General features: G+C 54.1%; 2 protein-coding genes across 11 annotated transcripts in view; both read left to right on the top strand.

Moving 5' to 3' along the window:
• Window positions 1–719, top strand: part of SUPT16H (SPT16 homolog, facilitates chromatin remodeling subunit) — a 39,193-nt gene extending 38,474 nt beyond the window's left edge. For both annotated transcript variants that reach the window (XM_085565375.1, XM_085565374.1), the window contains exon 26: window positions 102–719. In XM_085565375.1, the coding sequence (XP_085421501.1) occupies window positions 102–211 (110 nt within the window). In that variant the 3' untranslated portion in view covers window positions 212–719. The remainder of the gene's footprint in view (window positions 1–101) is intronic.
• Window positions 720–2,157: 1,438 nt separating this feature from the next.
• HNRNPC (heterogeneous nuclear ribonucleoprotein C) lies at window positions 2,158–16,234 on the top strand. 9 transcript variants are annotated; one of them, XM_085565384.1, is made up of 10 exons: window positions 2,185–2,277; window positions 5,475–5,503; window positions 6,079–6,345; window positions 8,460–8,725; window positions 9,470–9,584; window positions 11,422–11,496; window positions 11,594–11,751; window positions 12,900–13,001; window positions 14,357–14,514; window positions 15,981–16,234. In XM_085565384.1, the coding sequence occupies exons 4-10, from the start codon at window positions 8,485–8,487 to the stop codon at window positions 16,062–16,064; spliced, it is 933 nt and encodes a 310-aa protein (XP_085421510.1). In that variant the 5' UTR covers window positions 2,185–2,277; window positions 5,475–5,503; window positions 6,079–6,345; window positions 8,460–8,484; the 3' UTR covers window positions 16,065–16,234. The 9 variants fall into 9 exon arrangements, with proteins under 9 accessions (XP_077646059.1, XP_077646057.1, XP_077646056.1 ...); XM_077789933.2 differs by lacking the exon at window positions 6,079–6,345 and having other exon boundaries at window positions 2,158–2,277; window positions 9,470–9,545; window positions 11,422–11,469; XM_077789931.2 differs by lacking the exon at window positions 6,079–6,345 and having other exon boundaries at window positions 2,158–2,277; window positions 11,422–11,469.
• The last annotated feature ends 565 nt before the right edge of the window (window positions 16,235–16,799 follow it).

Below are 16,799 nucleotides of genomic sequence, written 5' to 3'. Positions count from 1 at the left end.
CCCCATTTTCCCCCCCAATCCCCCTTTCCCCCCCAACCCCCCTTTTCCCCAAATCCCCGTTTTGCCCAAAATCGCCGTTTTTCCCCCCAAACGGCGCCCAGCCGACCGCGAGAGCCAATACGAGGAGGAGGAGGAGCGGGGGCGGGGCCGGAAGCGCAAGGGCCCCCCCGGCCGGGGCCGGCCCCACCCCCCCAAGAAGAAGCGGAAGTGACGGGACCCAAAATCGCCGCTTTTCACCCCAAAACCGCCCGGGCCTTTTCGCCCCCGTCCCGCCCCTTTTTTCCCCTTTTTTCCCCGTTTTTTTCACCTTTTTTCCCCTTTTTGTTGTTTTTTTTCCCATTTTCCCCCCCCCTCTGGAATTTTGGGGCGATTCCCGCGGATTTTGGGGCCCCGCCCGTTTTTGGGGGTTTTTTTGGAATTTTTTTTAGTTTTGTTGTTTGGGTGAAAATTCGGGGATTTTGGTTTTTTTTTTCTCCCCGCGGGGTTTTTGGGGAGATTCCCCGAGATTTTCCCACCAGAAATCGGTGCCGAAAACCCCCGGATTTCCCCGATTTTCCCAAAATCCGCGTTTTTTCCCCCGGTTTCTGTATTTATGGGGGTCCCCCCATTTTGGGGGGATTTTCCCCCTTTTTGGGGTTTTTCCCCCCCGGGTTCGGGCCCCCTCCCCCCCCCGCGGCTCTTTTCCAAAAATTCAATAAAAATTTCGTTTTTTTAAGGTTTTCTAACCAAAACGGGAATTCCTGCGCGCCGGGGCAGAAACGGGGCGAAAACGGGGGAAATTGGGAAAAATGGGGAAAAATGGGGCAAAAACGGGGGAAATTGGGAAAAATGGTGGGAAAATTGAGAAAAATGGGGGGAATTGGAAAAAAATTGGGGAAAAATGGGGGAAATTGGGGAAAAATGGAAAAAAAATTGTGAAAATGGGGCAAAAGGGGGAAAATGGGGCAAAAATGGGGGAAATTGGGAAAAATGGTGGGAAAAATGAGAAAAATGGGGGGAATTGGAAAAAAAATTGGGGAAAAATGGGGGAAATTGGGGAAAAATGGGAAAAAAATTGGGAAAATGGGGCAAAAGGGAAAAATGGGGCAAAAACGGGGGAAATTGGGAAAAATGGTGGGAAAAATGAGAAAAACTGGGGAAAATTGGGGGGAAATTGAGAAAAATTGGAAAAAATCGAGGGGAATTGGGCAAAATGGGGGGAATTGGGAAAAACGGGGAAAAAAATGCGAAAAATGGGGAGAAAAGGGGGGAAAATGGGGCAAAATGGGGGAAATTGGGAAAAAATGGTGGGAAAATTGTGGGAAAGTGGGAGAATTGGGAAAAATTGGGAAAACTGGGGGGAAATTGGGGGAAATGAGGGAGGAAATTCGGAAAGGAATTGGGGAAAATTGGAAAAATGGGGGGAAAGGGGAAAGTGGGGGGGAAAATGGGGGAATTGGGCAAAATTGGGGAAAAAATAGGGGGAAATTGGGAAAAATTGGGGAAATTGGGGAAAACTGGGAAAAAAACGGAGGGGAAATTTGAAAAATGGGGGAAATTGAGAAAATCTGGGGAAAATTGGGCAGAAGTGGGAAAGAATGGGGGGAAGATGGAAAAAATGAGGACAAAATTGGAAAACTTGAGAAAAATGGGGAGAAAGGTGTCGGGATTGGGTAAAACCAGTTTAAAATGGGCCCAGACCGGTTTAAATGACCCCAAACCGGTTAAAATCACCCCAAACCAGTTTTAATTTCCCTAAACCAGTTTAAATCACCCCAAACCAGTTTAAAAGGCCCCAAAACCAGCGCGAAGTGGGCCCCGCCCCTTCCGCCTGACTGACAGCGCCGCTGTCCAATCACCAACCTCCCACGTCTCCCTTCGCCCAATCAGAGCCCGCACCGAGCTCTTCGCCCCGCCCTCCCGCTGATCCAACGGCGGCCGGCTGCGCATGCGCCCATCTCCCCGCGCGCCTCGGGGGGCGGGCCCTCCGCCGTGCGCCGGGCTCCGATTGGTCTAGCGGAATAACTGGCAGCGCGCTCGGCCAATCAGCGCGATCGACACCACCCCCCGAGCCCCCCGCCGCCTCTCCTCCCCCTTCCCGCGCAGCGCCGCTCCGCGCGCTGCCATTGGCTCGGCGCTGGATTGACAGCCGTCTCAGCCAATCGCCGCGCGGCAACGGGCGGCGTGGGCGGGCCCGGCGGCGCTGGCGGCGCTGAGGGCGGCGCGGGCGCCATTTTGCGCTCGGCCCCCGGAGGAAGCGGCGGCGGCGGCGGCGGCAGCGCAGCGGTGCCCGGAGCGGTGAGGGGGCAGCGGGGGCGGCTCCGGGAGGGTCCCGGGGGGCTGCGGGAGGCTCCGCGGGCGGGAGGACCCGCCCGGGGGCGCGGGGGAGGTTTGGGGGGTGCAAATGGCGGCGGCGCGTGAGGGAGCGAGGCGGGAAATGGGGGGGGGGGGGGGGGGCTCAGGGCCGGGGGGGCGGGGCCGGGGGGGCGGGGCCGCGCCCTCATGAACTAATTGCTCAGCGTAATTAACTAATGACTCGGCTGGGGGGGTAATTAACCCCTTCAGGGCCGGGATTGACCCCGCCGGGGGCGGGGTTTGGCTCCCCAGTTAATTAACGAGCGCGCTCCGGGTTTAATTAACCCCTGCGGGGGCGGGGTTGGCTCCCCGAGGTAATTAATTAATTAATTAGGGCGCTCCGTGTTTAATTAAGCCCTGCGGGGGCGGGGTTCGGCTCCCCGAGGTAATTAATTAATTAATCAGCCCCTGCGGGGGCGGGGCTGACCCCGCGGGGGTGGGGGCGTGGCTTAGCCCTGATTAACACCCTCGGCTTAATTAATTAATTAATTAATTAACCCCTTGCGCGCCAGGCTGGGCCTAATTCACTCCCCTTGGAGGCCTTCGTTTGCATAATTAACACGGGGGGCGTGGCTAATCGTTAAGGGACTAATTAATACTAATTAAGGGTTAATAAAGCAGCGAGGGGCGGGGCTACACTTGGGGGCGTGGCCAAGCCTGGCTTTGGGAGCTTATTAAACCCCCAGAAGTTTTAATTAAACCCCCCAAAAGCTTTAATTAAATCCCCCAGAAGCTTTCATTAATCCCCTTCAAGGCTTAATTAACGGCGGGGGGCAGGAATTCCCATTTTTCCCTTTTCCCCCCAATTTTGGGAGCTCAGGTTCCGTTTTTTCCCTTTCCCCCCCAATTTTGGGAGCTCAGGTTTGGTTTTTCCCTTTTCCCCCCAATTTTAGATGCTCAGGTTCCGTTTTTCCCTTTTCCCCCAAATTTTGGGAGCTCAGGTTCCGTTTTTCCCTTTTCCCCCCAATTTTGGGAGCTCAGGTTCCGTTTTTCCCTTTTCCCCCAAAATTCGGGAGCTCAGGTTCCGTTTTTCCCTTTTCCCCCCAATTTTGGGAGCTCAGGATTGGTTTTTTCCCTTTTCCCCCCAATTTCGGGAGCTCAGGATTGGTTTTTTCCCTTTTTCCCCCAATTTTGGGAGCTCAGGTTCCGTTTTTCCCTTTTCCCCCCAATTTTGGGACCTTTTCAGGTCCAGTTTTTGCCTCTTCCCCACCTGCGAGGTCCCGGGCGGTGTTTGGGGATTTTTCAGGGTTTTTGGTGATTTTTAGTGGTTTTTGGTAATTTCTGGGGTTGTTCCAGGTGGTTTTTGGGTGGTCCCAGGTGGTTTTTGGGGTTTTTTTGGAGTTTCTGATAATTTCCAGGTGGTTTTTGGGGTTTTTAGGGGTTTGTGATCAGTTCCTGGTGGTTTTGGGGGTTTTTAGGGTTTTCTGATCATTTCCAGGTGGCTTTTGGGGTTTCTAGGGGTTTCTGATCATTTCCTGGTGGTTTTGGGGGTTTTTAGGAGTTTTTGATCAGTTCCAGGTACATTTTGGGGGTTTTTGATCAGGTCCAGGAGCGGTTTTTGGGGCTAAATCCCAAATTCCCGCGTTCTCTCCTGGCTCCAGTAGCTCCCATCTCATTTCCTCCATTTTCTCCCCCAAAATCTCGATTTTCATGGATTTCCCCCAGATTTTGGGGCCAGCCCCCAAATTCTCCCATTCCCCCTCAAATTTCCCTCCCCCTTCCCCCCTCCTGCCTTAATTGAAGCTCCAAAGTCCCAAATTTCCCCTTTTGGCCCCAAATGTGGGGCTTTGGGAGGGCGGAGGGGAATTCGAGGAGTTAAACCCGAATTTTGCCAAAAACCCCAAAATTCGGGGGCAAAATCCCCAAATTTGGGGGAAAACCCACAAATTCAGGGAGAAACGAACCAAATTTAGGGACAAATCCCCCAAATTTGGGTACAAACCCCCTAAATTTTCTGTTTCTGCCTAAATTCAGGGACAAAATCCCAAAATTTGGGGTCAAACCCCTCAAGTTCCCCAAATTCAGGGACAAACTCCCCAAATTCAGGGGAAAACTCTCCGAATTCTCCATTTCTCCCCAAATTCAGGGACAAATTTCCCACTTTTGGGGACAAATCCCCCAAATTCAGGGACAAGGCCCCCAAATTCTCAATTTCTCCCCAAATCTGGGGACAAATCCTCAAAAATCAGGGACAATCCCCCCAAATTGGGGACAAACCCTTCAGATTCTGAATTTCTCTCTTAAATTCAGGGGAAAATCCCCAAATTCTCAATTTCTTCCCAGATTTGGGAACAAACCCCCAAATTCGGGTACAAATCCCCCAAATTCTGCATTTCTCCCCAAATTTGGGGACAAACCCCCAAAATTCAGGGACAAATCCCCCAAATTCTCCATTTCTTCCCAAATTTGAGGACAAACCCCCCAAATTCAGGGACAAACCCCCCAAATTCTCCATTTCTCCCTAAATTTGGGAACAACCCCCCCAAATTCTCCATTTCTCCCCAAATTTGGGGACAAACCCCCCAAATTTAGGAACAAACCCCCAAAATTGGGGACAAATCCCCCAAATTCTGCATTTCTCCCCAAATTTGGGAACAAACCCCCAAAATTCAGGGACAAACCCCCCAAATTCTCCCCAAATTTCGGCGCCGTCTCCGCCCGCTCCCAAAACTCACCTTTTTCCCCCCAAAACCCCCCGTGTTCCCCTCCCCCACCCCGCCGTGAGGGGGGGGAGGGGTGGCGGTTGGGTGGGGGAGGGGTCTCACCCCCCCTCCTCCCCCCCCCCAAATTTTGGGTTGGGGGCGTGGCCTGGCGGCGGGGGCGGGGCCTGGGGAGGGGGGAGGGGTCGCTCAACCTTCTCTCCTTCCGCAGGGCCCAGGAGCAGATCCCGGACCGGCCCCTCCCCCACCCCGCCCCTCCCCCTCCCCTCCCCCCCCCCCGCCCCGTTTCGGAGGTTTTTACCCAAAAACACGGGAATTTCCATTAAAAGATCCACGCCGAGAGGGGGGGGCCGGTGGCGGTGGGGGAGGGGCGCCGCTGGGGGCGGGGCCTGAGCGCGGAGCGGGGGAGGGGCCCCCGAGCCTCCCCCCCTCCCCCGCCCCCCCAAATTTGCCATTTTTTTGTCTCTTTTTTGTCCACAGCGCGATTTTTTTGAGCCGGCGCGGCGACCGTAAGTTCCAAACGTTTTCCTGCTTTTTTTTTTTTTTTTTTTTTTTTTTTTTTTAATAATTGGGTTTTTTTTATTTTTATTTTTTATTTTTTTGGGGTTTTTTTTTTTTTAATTGTTGTTGTTGTTTTTGTGGGTATTTTTTCCCCCTCCCCCGCCGCCTTTCTCTCTCTCTCTCCCCTCCCCCCCCCACCCAAAACCTTTTAACTCCTCCCCCATCCCTTAAAAAAAAATAATATTTTAAATGCATTCAAAAATATGCAAATTTTGCCCCTCCCCCGCCCACAAACCCCGCCCACGAGCCCCTCGCCCACCCCGGGGTGCTCCCCTCCCCCAGCCCCAAAACTGCCCCAAAGTGGCCCAAAAATGGCCCAAAATGGGTGAGAATGGCTGAAATGGCCCCAAAATTGCCCAAAATGGCTGAAACGGCCCAAAACGGCCCAAACTGGCCCCAAAACCGAGCAGGAGGGGGCGGGGCCCGGCCCCTCCCTTGCCCCTCCCCCTCCCCCGGTATTTTCAGGGGTTTGAGGGGTTTTGGTAATTTTTAATTTTTTTTTTTTTAATTTTTTATTTTGAAGGTTTTTTATTTTTTAAAGGCTTTCCCCGGATATTTTTTTAATTTTTTTTTTTAATTTTTTTTTAAATTTTTTTAATATTTTTCCTGGCCTCTCTCTCGGCCCAGCCCCGCCCCCTTTAGCGCCGAAGCCACGCCCCCTTTCCTTTGGCCACGCCCCCTCCCTTGACCACGCCCCTTTCCGTGGCCACGCCCCTTTCCTTTGGCCACGCCCCCTCCCTTGGCCCCGCCCCCTTCGCCGCCGCCGACCCACGGACGCCCCTCCCCCACGGTAAGAGGCGTGGCTTTGTTCATATGCAAATTAGCGCTTAATGAGGCCCCGGCCGATCAAACAGGGGGCCCCTCCTTAGGCACCTGTGCTAATTGGAAATTTTAATTAGGCGTTTTAAGTAATGAGTGGGTGTTGCAGTGCTCATTAGCATAATTCATGCAGTGCTGGTTAGGGTAATTAATCTCTCGTTAGGGACTTGGCGCTAATTAGGAATGTTTATTAGGCATTGTTTGGTGTTAGAGTGCTCATTAGCATAATGAATTCATTAGCTGAGGTCAAAGGACAGCAGCAACAGTGCTAATTAGAGCTCCTGGTTTTATGCTAATGACACCCCTAATTAACAAGCAGGGTGTTTAGTTAATGTTCATTAACGAGGGTTGATATTCATTAATGAGATTAATATTCATAGGGAATATTAATTAGCAATTCTGAGGGTGTGATCGTTAGCGAGGTTGGATAATTACCGTAATTATTGAGGACTATTACCGTAATTATTGAGGGCTGGGTAATTACCATAATTAACAACGTCTGGATAATTATGGTAATTAACGGGGGCTGGGTAATTAGCATAAATAACGATGGGTGGGTATTTACTGTAATTATTGAGGGCTAGATAATAACTGTAATTAAGGAGGGGCGGGACTAATGAACAGCACTCATTAACACATCACATTAATGAAGGTGATTGGGGTCAAGGGCTGGGCCTTAGGTGCTATTTATGCTAATTAGATGCTAATTGGGGCTGCTGAGGGTGGCCATTGGGCTCTGTTAATGCTAACTAGGTGATAATTCAAGGTGGCCATTAGGTGCTGTTTATGCTAATTATATACTAATTATAAACTAATTGGGGATGTAATGTGCTGATTATGCTAACTAGATGCTAATTTAGGACTTCAGGGGTTGGCCTTGGGTGCTGGTTATGCTAATTAGATGCTAATTAGAGGTGATGGGTTGGGCCTTATGTGCCATTTATGCTAATTAGATGCTAATTGGGGGTGATGGTTTGCTGTGATGTGTCATTTATGCAAATTAGATGCTAATTAGGGCTCCGATAAGGAACCAGGGGGGTCCCAGGGGGTTCTGGAACCTTCTGGGGGTTCCCACGGGGATTGGGGCGTTTTGGGCGGTTTTGGGCATTTTTGGAGGTTTTTGGTTGGTTTTGATGTTTTTTGGGTGGTTTTGGGCATTTTTGGAGGTTTTTGGGTGGTTTTGGTGTTTTTTGGGTGGTTTGTTTGTGGTTTTTTGAGGGGTTTTGGGTGTTTTTTGGAGGTTTTCAGAAGTTTTGGGGAGTTTCTTGGAGGCTTTTGGGTGGTTTTTTAGGTGGATTTTGGAGGTTTTTGGGTGTTTCTTGGTGGTTTTTGGAGGTTTTTGGTTGTTTTGTGGGGTGGATTTGGAGGTTTTTAGGGCGTTTTTTTGGATATTTTTGGGTGGTTCCATGTGGGGTTTTTCATGTTTTTGGGTGGATTTTGGAGTCTTTTGGGTGGATTTTGGAGGTTTGTGGGCGTTTCTTGGTGGTTTTTGGAGTTTTTTGGGTTGGTTTTGAGTGGTTTTTTGGATATTTTTGGGTGGGTTTTGGATGTTTTTTTGGGTGGTTCCATGTGGATTTTTTTTATTTTTTGGGGCGGATTTTGGTGGTTTTTGGAATTTTTGGGTGGTTTTTGGAGGTTTTTGGGTGGTTCTGGGGTGTTTTTTGGGTGGTTTTAGTGTGATTTTGGGAAATTTTTGGCCACCCCCACCGTGACACTGACCACACCCACAATGACCACACCCACAATGACCACACCCACTGACCACATTGACCACGCCCACTGACCACACCCATTGGCCACACTGACCACGCCCACTGACCACATTGACCACGCCCACACAATGACCATGCCCAAAGTGACCACACCCACTGACCACACTCACAATGACCACACCCACACTGACCGCACGCCCACGCTGACCACACCCACAATGACCATACACCCACACTGACCACGCCCACACTGACCATGCCCAATGACCACATTGACCACGCCCACACAATGACCATGCCCACTGACCGCACCCATTGACCACACTGACCACATCCACTGACCCCACTGACCACGCCCACCGCCCTTCCCCAGGCCACGCCCCCCCCATCCCGCCGCCATGGCCAGCAACGTGACCAACAAGACGGACCCGCGGTCGCTGAACTCGCGCGTCTTCATCGGCAACCTGAACACGCTGGTGGTGAAGAAGAGCGACGTGGAGGCCATCTTCGCCAAGTACGGCAAGATCGTCGGCTGCTCCGTGCACAAGGGCTTCGCCTTCGTGCAGTACGTCAACGAGCGCAACGCCCGCGCCGCCGTGGCCGGCGAGGACGGCCGCATGATCGCCGGCCAGGTGCTGGGTGCGTGCTCCTGGGCGCTCGCGGTCGGTCTGATGGTCGGGCTGAGGTTCTGGGAGGTGTTTTGGGGTCTGGGGGGCAGTGCAGGGGGAGCCCCACACTTGGATGGACCAAGGATGGTCACAGAGGTGGTCAGCGAGGTGGCCGTGGTCATTGGTGGTCATGCTGGTCACTCATGGTCAGTCTGGGTGAGGTTCTGGGAGGTGTTTTGGGGTCTGGGGGGTGTGGCTGCAGGAGTCCCACAATTGGGTGGGGCAGGGATGGTCAGGGAGGTGGTCAGCGAGGTGGCCATGGTCATTCGTGGTCATTGATGGTCAATCTATTGGTCTGGGTGAGGTTCTGGGAGGTGTTTTGGGGTCTGGGGGACACAGCGGGGGGATCCCCACACTTGGATGGACCAAGGATGGTCACAGAGGTGGTCAGCGAGGTGGCCATGGTCATTGGTGGTCATGCTGGTCACTCATGGTCAGTCTGGGTGAGGTTCTGGGAGGTGTTTTGGGGTCTGGGGGACACAGCAGGAGGGGCCCCATGTTTGGGTGGGGCAGGCATGGCCAGGGAGGTGGTCAGGGTGGTGGCCATGGTCATTGATGGTCAGTCTGTTGGTCTGGGTGAGGTTCTGGGAGGTGTTTTGGGGTCTGGGGGTCGCAGCGGGGGGATCCCCACATTTGGGTGGGGCAGGGATGGTCATGGCCACCCGTGGTCACCCGTGGTCACCCCTGGCCACCGGTGGCCCCCCGTGGCGCGCAGACATCAACCTGGCGGCCGAGCCGAAGGTGAACCGGGGCAAGGCGGGGGTGAAGCGCTCGGCGGCCGAGATGTACGGGTCAGTAGCCGCCCCCCCGTCACCGTCCCCCCTCGTCAGGTGGGGACCCGGGGATCCGCTCCGGGGGTCGGGGTGGCCCGGGGACTCCTGGAGGATTTTGGGGTGTCCCGGGGGGTTTGGGGTGTCCCAGGGACTCCTGGAAATTTTGGGGATCCCTGGGGAAATTTTGGGGTGTCCCAGGGGGTTTTTGGGGTGTCCTGGGGACTCCAGGAAATTAGGGGGAATTTTTGGGGGAATTTTTGGGGATCCCTGGGGGAATTTTGGGGTGTCCCAGGGGGGGTTTGGGATGTCCCGGAGACTCCAGGAAATTTGGGGTGTCCCAGGGGGCGTTTGGGGTGTCCCAGGAACTCCTGGAAATTTTGGGGGAATTTTTGGGGATCCCTGGGGGGATTTGGGCTGTCCCAGGGGGGGGTTGGGGTTGTCCTGCTGGTCCTTGGAAATTTTGGGGGATCCCAGGGGGTTTTTGGGAATTTTGGGAAATTTTTGGGGGATCCTGGGGGGGTTTGGGGTGTCTCTGAGGGGATTTGGGGTGTCCTGGTGACTCCTGGAAATTTGGGGGAATTTTGGGGTGCCCTGGGGGGGTTCTGGAAATTTTGGGGGATTTTTTGGGGAGTTTGGGGTGTCCCAGGGTGGGTTTTGGGTGTCCCGGTGATTCCTGGAAATTTTGGGGGAATTTTCGGGGATCTCTGGGGGCGGTTTTGGGTGTCCCAGTCATTTTTGGAAATTTTCGGGAATTTTTTAGGGATCCCGGGGCGGTTTGGGGTGTCCCGGGGGGTTTTGGGTGTCACAGGGGATTTTTGGGGGGTCCTGGGTGGTTTTTGCAGTTTTAAAAATGTCCTGGTTGTGTTTTTTGGGGATCCTCGGGGGTTTTGGGGGGTTTTGGGGCATCCCAGGGTTTTTTGGGGGGATCCCATGGTGTTTTGGGGGGTTTGGGTGTTTTTGTGTCAATTCCAGGGATTTTGGGGGTTTTTATTGTGTCATCCCAGGGTTTTTGGGGGTTTTGGGTTTTTTGTGTCAATCCCGTGGTTTTTGGGGGGGATCCCGTGGTTTTTTGGGGGGTTTCTGGTTTTTTTGTGTCTGTTTTTTTTTGTGTCAATCCCAGGGTCTTTTGGGGGGATCCCATGGTTTTTTTGGGGGGTTTCTGTTTTTTTGTGTTAATCCTGTGGTTTTTGGGGGGGATCCTGTGGTTTTTTGGGGGGTTTTGTGGTTTTTTCGGGGGTATTGGGGTTTTTGTGTCAATCCCGTGGTTTTTTAGGGGGTTTTGAGGTTTTTTTGTGGGTTTTTGGGATTTTTTGTGTCAATCCCAGGTTTTCTTGGGGGGTTTCCATTTTTTTTGTGTCATCCCGAGGTTTTTTTGGGGGACCCCATGGTTTTTTTGTGGGTTTTTGGGTTTTTTGTGGGTTTTGGGTTTTTTTTGTGTCAATCCCAGGTTCTTTTGGGGGGTTTTTCTGTCAATCCCAGGGTTTTTTTGGGGGGGTTCAATTTTCTTTGTGTCATCCTGAGGTTTTTTGGGGGGACCCCGTGTTTTTTTGTGAGTTTTTGGGTTTTTTGTGGGGTTTGGGGTTTTTTTTTGTGTCAATACCAGGTTTTTTTGTGGGTTTTGGGTTTTTTTGTGTCAATACCAGTTTTTTTTGTGGGTTTTTTTATTTTTCGTGGGTTTTGGGGTTTTTTGGGTTTTGGGTTTTTTGTGGGTTTTGGGGTTTTTTTGTGTCAATACCAGTATTTTTTGTGGGTTTTTTTATTTTTTGTGGGTTTTGGGTTTTTTGGTGGGTTTTGGGTTTTTTTGTGGGTTTTGGGGTTTTTTTTTGTGTCAATCCCAGTTTTTTTGGGGGGGTTTCCGTTTCTTTTCGGCTCTCACCCCCTGCCCCGCCCCCAGGTCGTCGTTCGACCTGGACTACGACTTCCAGCGGGATTACTATGACCGGTACCAGTATAAACCAGTCCAGAGCGGGTTAGGGACCCCCCCCGCCCCTCCCCCCGCCCCTCCCCCCCCCCGGCGCCCGGCGGCGCCCCCAGTGCAGCGCGGGCTGTGCCCTCCCCCCCCGCAGGATGTACAGCTACCCCGCCCGCGTGCCGCCCCCGCCCCCCATCGCTCGCGCCGTGGTGCCCTCCAAGCGCCAGCGCGTCTCCGGCAACACCTCCCGGCGCGGCAAGAGCTTCAACAGCAAGTCCGGCCAGCGCGGCTCCTCCTCCAAGTCCGGCAAACGTACGGGGAAACCGAGGCGCGGGGGCAGCGCGGGGCGGGGGCGTGATGGCGGGTGGGGTGCGGGCCAATATGGCGGCACCCGGTCCAATATGGCTGCCGCCGTGGTTTATTCAATATGGTGGCACCCAGTCCAATATGGCTGCCGCCGTGGTTTATTCAATATGGCGGCACCCTGTCCAATATGGCAGCACCCGGTCCAATATGGCTGCCGCCGTGGTTTATTGAATATGGTGGCACCCAGTCCAATATGGCAGCACCCAGTCCAATATGGCTGCCGCCGTGGTTTATTCAATATAGCAGCACCCAGTTAAATATGGCAGCACCCAGTCCAATATGGCCACACCCAGTCCAATATGGCTGCCGCCATGGTTTATTCAATATGGCGGCACACAGTCCAATATGGCAGCACCCAGTCCAATATGGCCACACCCAGTCCAATATGGCTGCCATCATGATTTATTCAATGTGGTGGCACCCGGGCCAATATGGCGGCACCCGTGATTTATTCAGTATGGTGGCACCCGGTCCAATATGGCTGCCGCCGTGGTTTATTCAATATGGCGGCACCCAGTCCAATATGGCTGCCGTCATGGTTTATTCAATATGGCGGCACCCAGTTCAATATGGCTGCCGCCATGGTTTATTCAATATGGCGGCACCCAGTCCAATATGGCTGCTGCCATGGTTTATTCAATATGGTGGCACCCAGTTCAACATGGCTGCTGCCATGATCTGTTCAATATGAGGGCACCTAGTCCAGTATGGCCGTACCCTGTCCAATATGGCTGCCGCCATGATTTGTTCAATATGGCGGCACCCTGTCCAATATGGCAGCCCCAATTCCCCAATTCAGCATGGCCACCCCCAAAAACAACATGGCTGCCCCCATATCCCAATCTAACATGGCCACCCCTATACCCAACATGGCCACCTCCATATCCCAGTCCAACATGGCTGCCCCCATTCCCCATATCCAACATGGCCACCCCCATATCCCAATCCAACATGGCCACCCCTATACCCAACATGGCCACCTCCATATCCCAGTCCAACATGGCCGCCCCCATTCCCCATATCCAACATGGCCGCCCCCATTCCCCATATCCAACATGGCCGCCCCCATTCCCGACGCGTTTCCGGTTCCGCAGTGAAGGGCGACGACCTGCAGAGCATCAAGAAGGAGCTGGGGCAGATCAAGGCCAAGGTGGACGCGCTGCTGGAGAGCCTCGAGCGCCTGGAGCGTGAGCAGAGTGAGCCTGCGACCCAAAAACGGCCATTTTCACCCCAAATCCCCCAAAACCGCCGCTTTTCACCCCAAATCCAGCCCCGTCCCCACATTCCCCTAAAACCGCCGCTTTTCACCCCAAAACAGGCATGCCCAAATCCTGCCTGACCCAAAAACAGCATCTCCCGCCCCAAACGCAGCCTCGGCCCCAAATCTCCTTTTCTTGCCCCAAACACCCAGATTTTCCCTAAAATCCCGAATTTTCACCCCAAAACCCTGATATTTTCCCAAAATCCCCATTTTTCCACCCCAAATCCCCTTTTTTTCCCCCAAACCTCCGATTTTTTCCCAAAATCCCCATTTTTCACTCCAAACCCCCATTTTTTACCCAAAACGCCCATTTATCCCCCCAAACCCCTGTTTTTCCCCCCAAATCCCCATTTTTCACCCCAAATCCCATTTTTCCCCCCAAACCCCTAATTTCCCCCCCAAAACCCCCGATTTTTTCCCCAACTCCCCATTTTTCACCCCAAACCCCCTTTTCTTGCCCCAAATCCTCGATTTTTTCCCAAAATCCCCATTTTAACCCCCAAGCCTCCATTTTCCCCCAAACCTCCATTTTTTTTCCCAAAATCCCTGTTTTTCCCCCCAAACCCCCATTTTTCCCCCGAAAATCCCCGTTTTTCCCCCAAACACCCATTTTTCACCCCAAAACCCCAAATTTTTCCCAAAATCCTCATTTTTCCCCCCAAACCCCTGTTTTTTCCCCCAAACCCCTATTTTTTTTTTCCCAAAACCCCCATTTTTCCTCCCAAACCCCCTTTTCTTGCCCAAAACCCCCATTTTTTGCCCCAAACCCCCCATTTTCCCCCCAAACCCCTGGTTTTTTTTCCCAAAATCCCCGTTTTTCCCCCCAAACCCATTTTTTTCCCCCAAACCGCCATTTTTTTCCCAAAACCCCCGGGTTTTTTACCCAAATCCCCTGATTTTTTCCCCAAACCCCCATTTTTTTCCCAAAATCTCCGTTTTTTTTCCCAAAATCCCTGTTTTTTTCCCAAAATCCCCATTTTTTCTCCAAACCCCATTTTTTTCCCAAAATCCCCATTTTTCACCCCAAACCCCCTTTTCCCCCCAACCCCCTGTTTTTTCCCCCAAAACCCCCAATTTTTTTTCCAAAATCCCCAGGTTTTTTTTCCAAAATCCCCATTTTCCTCCCAAACCCTTTTCTTGCCCAAACCCCCCTATTTTTCCCCCCAACCCCCCATTTTTTTTCCTAAAACCGCCATTTTTACCCCCAAACCCCCGATTTTCACCCCGAACGCCCTATTTTTTGCCCCAAATCCCCGTTTTTCGCCCCAAATTCCCGTTTTTTCCCCGCAGAGGCCAAGAGCGACAAGGCGGAGGAGGAGCAGGGCGGCGGCGGCGGCTCCAAGAAGGACGAGGCGGGCGGGGCCAAGGCCGAGGGCGGCCACGAGGACTCGGCCGAGGAGGGCGACCTGCTGGACGACGACGAGGCCGAGGAGCGGGGCGACGAGCAGGTGGGCGCCCAGTACGGACCAGTACGGACCAGTCACCGACCCCCAGTGACCCCCCAGTACCCTCCCAGTGATCCCCAGTACAGACCAGTTCAGATCTCCCAGTACAGACCAGTTCAGACCAGTCACCGACCCCCCAGTGACCCCCCGGGACCCTCCCAGTGACCCCCAGTACAGACCAGTTCAGATCTCCCAGTACAGACCAGTCACCGACCCCCCGGGACCCTGCAGTGACCCCCCGGGACCCCCAGTACAGACCAGTTCAGATCTCCCAGTACAGACCAGTTCAGATCTCCCAGTACAGACCAGTGACCCCCAGTACAGACCAGTCACCGACCCCCGGGACCCCCCAGTGATCCCCAGTACAGACCAGTTCAGATCTCCCAGTACAGACCAGTTCAGACCAGTCACCGACCCCCCAGTGACCCCCCAGTGATCCCCAGTACAGACCAGTTCAGATCTCCCAGTACAGACCAGTTCAGACCAGTCACCGACCCCCGGGACCCCCCGGGACCCTCCCAGTGACCCCCAGTACAGACCAGTTCAGATCTCCCAGTACGGACCAGTCACCGACCCCCGGGACCCCCCCAGGACCCCCCGGGACCCTCCCAGTGATCCCCAGTACAGACCAGTTCAGATCTCCCAGTATGGACCAGTACGGACCAGTCACCGACCCCCGGGACCCCCAGTGACCCCCCAGTTCAGACCAGTTCAGATCTCCCACTACAGACCAGTTCAGACCGGTCACCGACCCCCCGGGACCCCCCAGTACCCTCCCAGTGATCCCCAGTACAGACCAGTTCAGATCTCCCAGTATGGACCAGTTCAGATCTCCCAGTACAGACCAGTCACCGACCCCCCAGTGACCCCCCGGGACCCTCCCAGTGACCCCCAGTACAGACCAGTTCAGACCAGTGCCCCCAGTGTGCCCCAGTACCCTCCCAGTACAAACCAGTTCCCCAGTGCCCTCCCAGTACAGACCAGTACAAACCAGTGCCCCATTAGTGCCCTCCCAGTACAAACCAGTGCCCTCCCAGTGCCCTCCCAGTACAAACCAGTGCCCTCCCAGTGCCCTCCCAGTACAAACCAGTGCCCCATTAGTGCCCTCCCAGTACAAACCAGTGCCCCCCCAGTGCCCTCCCAGTACAAACCAGTGCCCTCCCAGTGCCCTCCCAGTACAGACCAGTACAAACCAGTGCCCTCCCAGTACAAACCAGTGCCCCATTAGTGCCCTCCCAGTACAAACCAGTGCCCTCCCAGTACAGACCAGTACAAACCAGTGCCCCATTAGTGCCCTCCCAGTACAAACCAGTGCCCTCCCAGTACAGACCAGTACAAACCAGTGCCCTCCCAGTGCCCTCCCAGTACAAACCAGTGCCCTCCCAGTGCCCCACCCTTTCCCTGTGCGGGGTGGGGGGAGGGGCAGCAGGCCCCGCCCCTCCCCCCCCCTGACGCCCCTCCCCCCGCAGCTGGAGTCGCTGAAGGGGGACGAGAAGGAGGCGGAGGAGGGGGAGGACGACCGGGACAGCGCCAACGGCGAGGACGAGCCCTGAGCCCCCGGCCCCGCCCCCGCGGCCCCTCCCCCGCCCCCGTAGTTCCACTCCCCTCCCCCTCCTCCCCCCGCGCCCCTCCCCCGCCCGCACACGGCCCCGCGCCCCCGGCCCCGCCCCCTCGTTAATTTTGATACCTCGAGATGATGAATTAAAGGACGGATGTTTGTAAACGCGGCTCGGCGGGGGAGGGGCGGGACGCGCCCAAGATGGCGGCGGCCTCACCGCGGTCTAACATGGCCGCCCTCACATGCTGCAGTGCAAGATGGCGGCCCCCAAGATGGCGGCCGCTGTGTGGCAGAGTCCAATATGGCTGCCCACATGTGTCTCAATCCAATATGGCCACCCTCCTGTGCCCCACCTAAGATGGCGGCTTTTATATCCTTTAATCCAAGATGGCTGCCCCTGTGTGCCACAATCCAATATGGCCGCCCCCATTGGTTGGAGTCCAAGATGGCGGCCCCCATGTGCTGCAATCCAAAATGGCAGCCTCCATGCATGGAAATCCAAGATGGTGGTCTCCACACGCCATAATCCAAAATGGCCACCCCCATGTGCAGTTATCTAATATGGCCACCTCCAACTGCTGTAATCCAAGATGGCAGCCCCCATGGTTTGCAATCCAAGATGGCCGCCTCTGTGCCCCACCCAATATGGCTACTCCTATGTGTCTCAATCCCATATGGCCACCCCCATACAGCAATCCAATATGGCTGCCTCATGTGCAATTATCTAATA

The sequence above is a fragment of the Lonchura striata genome, chromosome 36 (genome assembly GCF_050655825.1).
Source record: "Lonchura striata isolate lonStrDom1 chromosome 36, ASM5065582v1, whole genome shotgun sequence".
Taxonomy (NCBI): Eukaryota; Metazoa; Chordata; class Aves; order Passeriformes; family Estrildidae; genus Lonchura; species Lonchura striata.
This window is presented reverse-complemented; position numbering and strand designations above follow the sequence as displayed.

What these genes read in the sequence shown, in the direction of transcription:
- HNRNPC (XM_077789930.2), top strand. Translation starts at nt 8,485, where the DNA reads ATGGCCAGCAACGTGACCAACAAGACGGACCCGCGGTCGCTGAACTCG. An exon ending in GATCGCCGGCCAGGTGCTGG is followed by an intron (nt 8,726 to 9,469) that starts GTGCGTGCTCCT and finishes CGTGGCGCGCAG; the next exon opens with ACATCAACCTGGCGGCCGAG. An exon ending in GCGCCTGGAGCGTGAGCAGA is followed by an intron (nt 13,002 to 14,356) that starts GTGAGCCTGCGA and finishes TTTTCCCCGCAG; the next exon opens with AGGCCAAGAGCGACAAGGCG.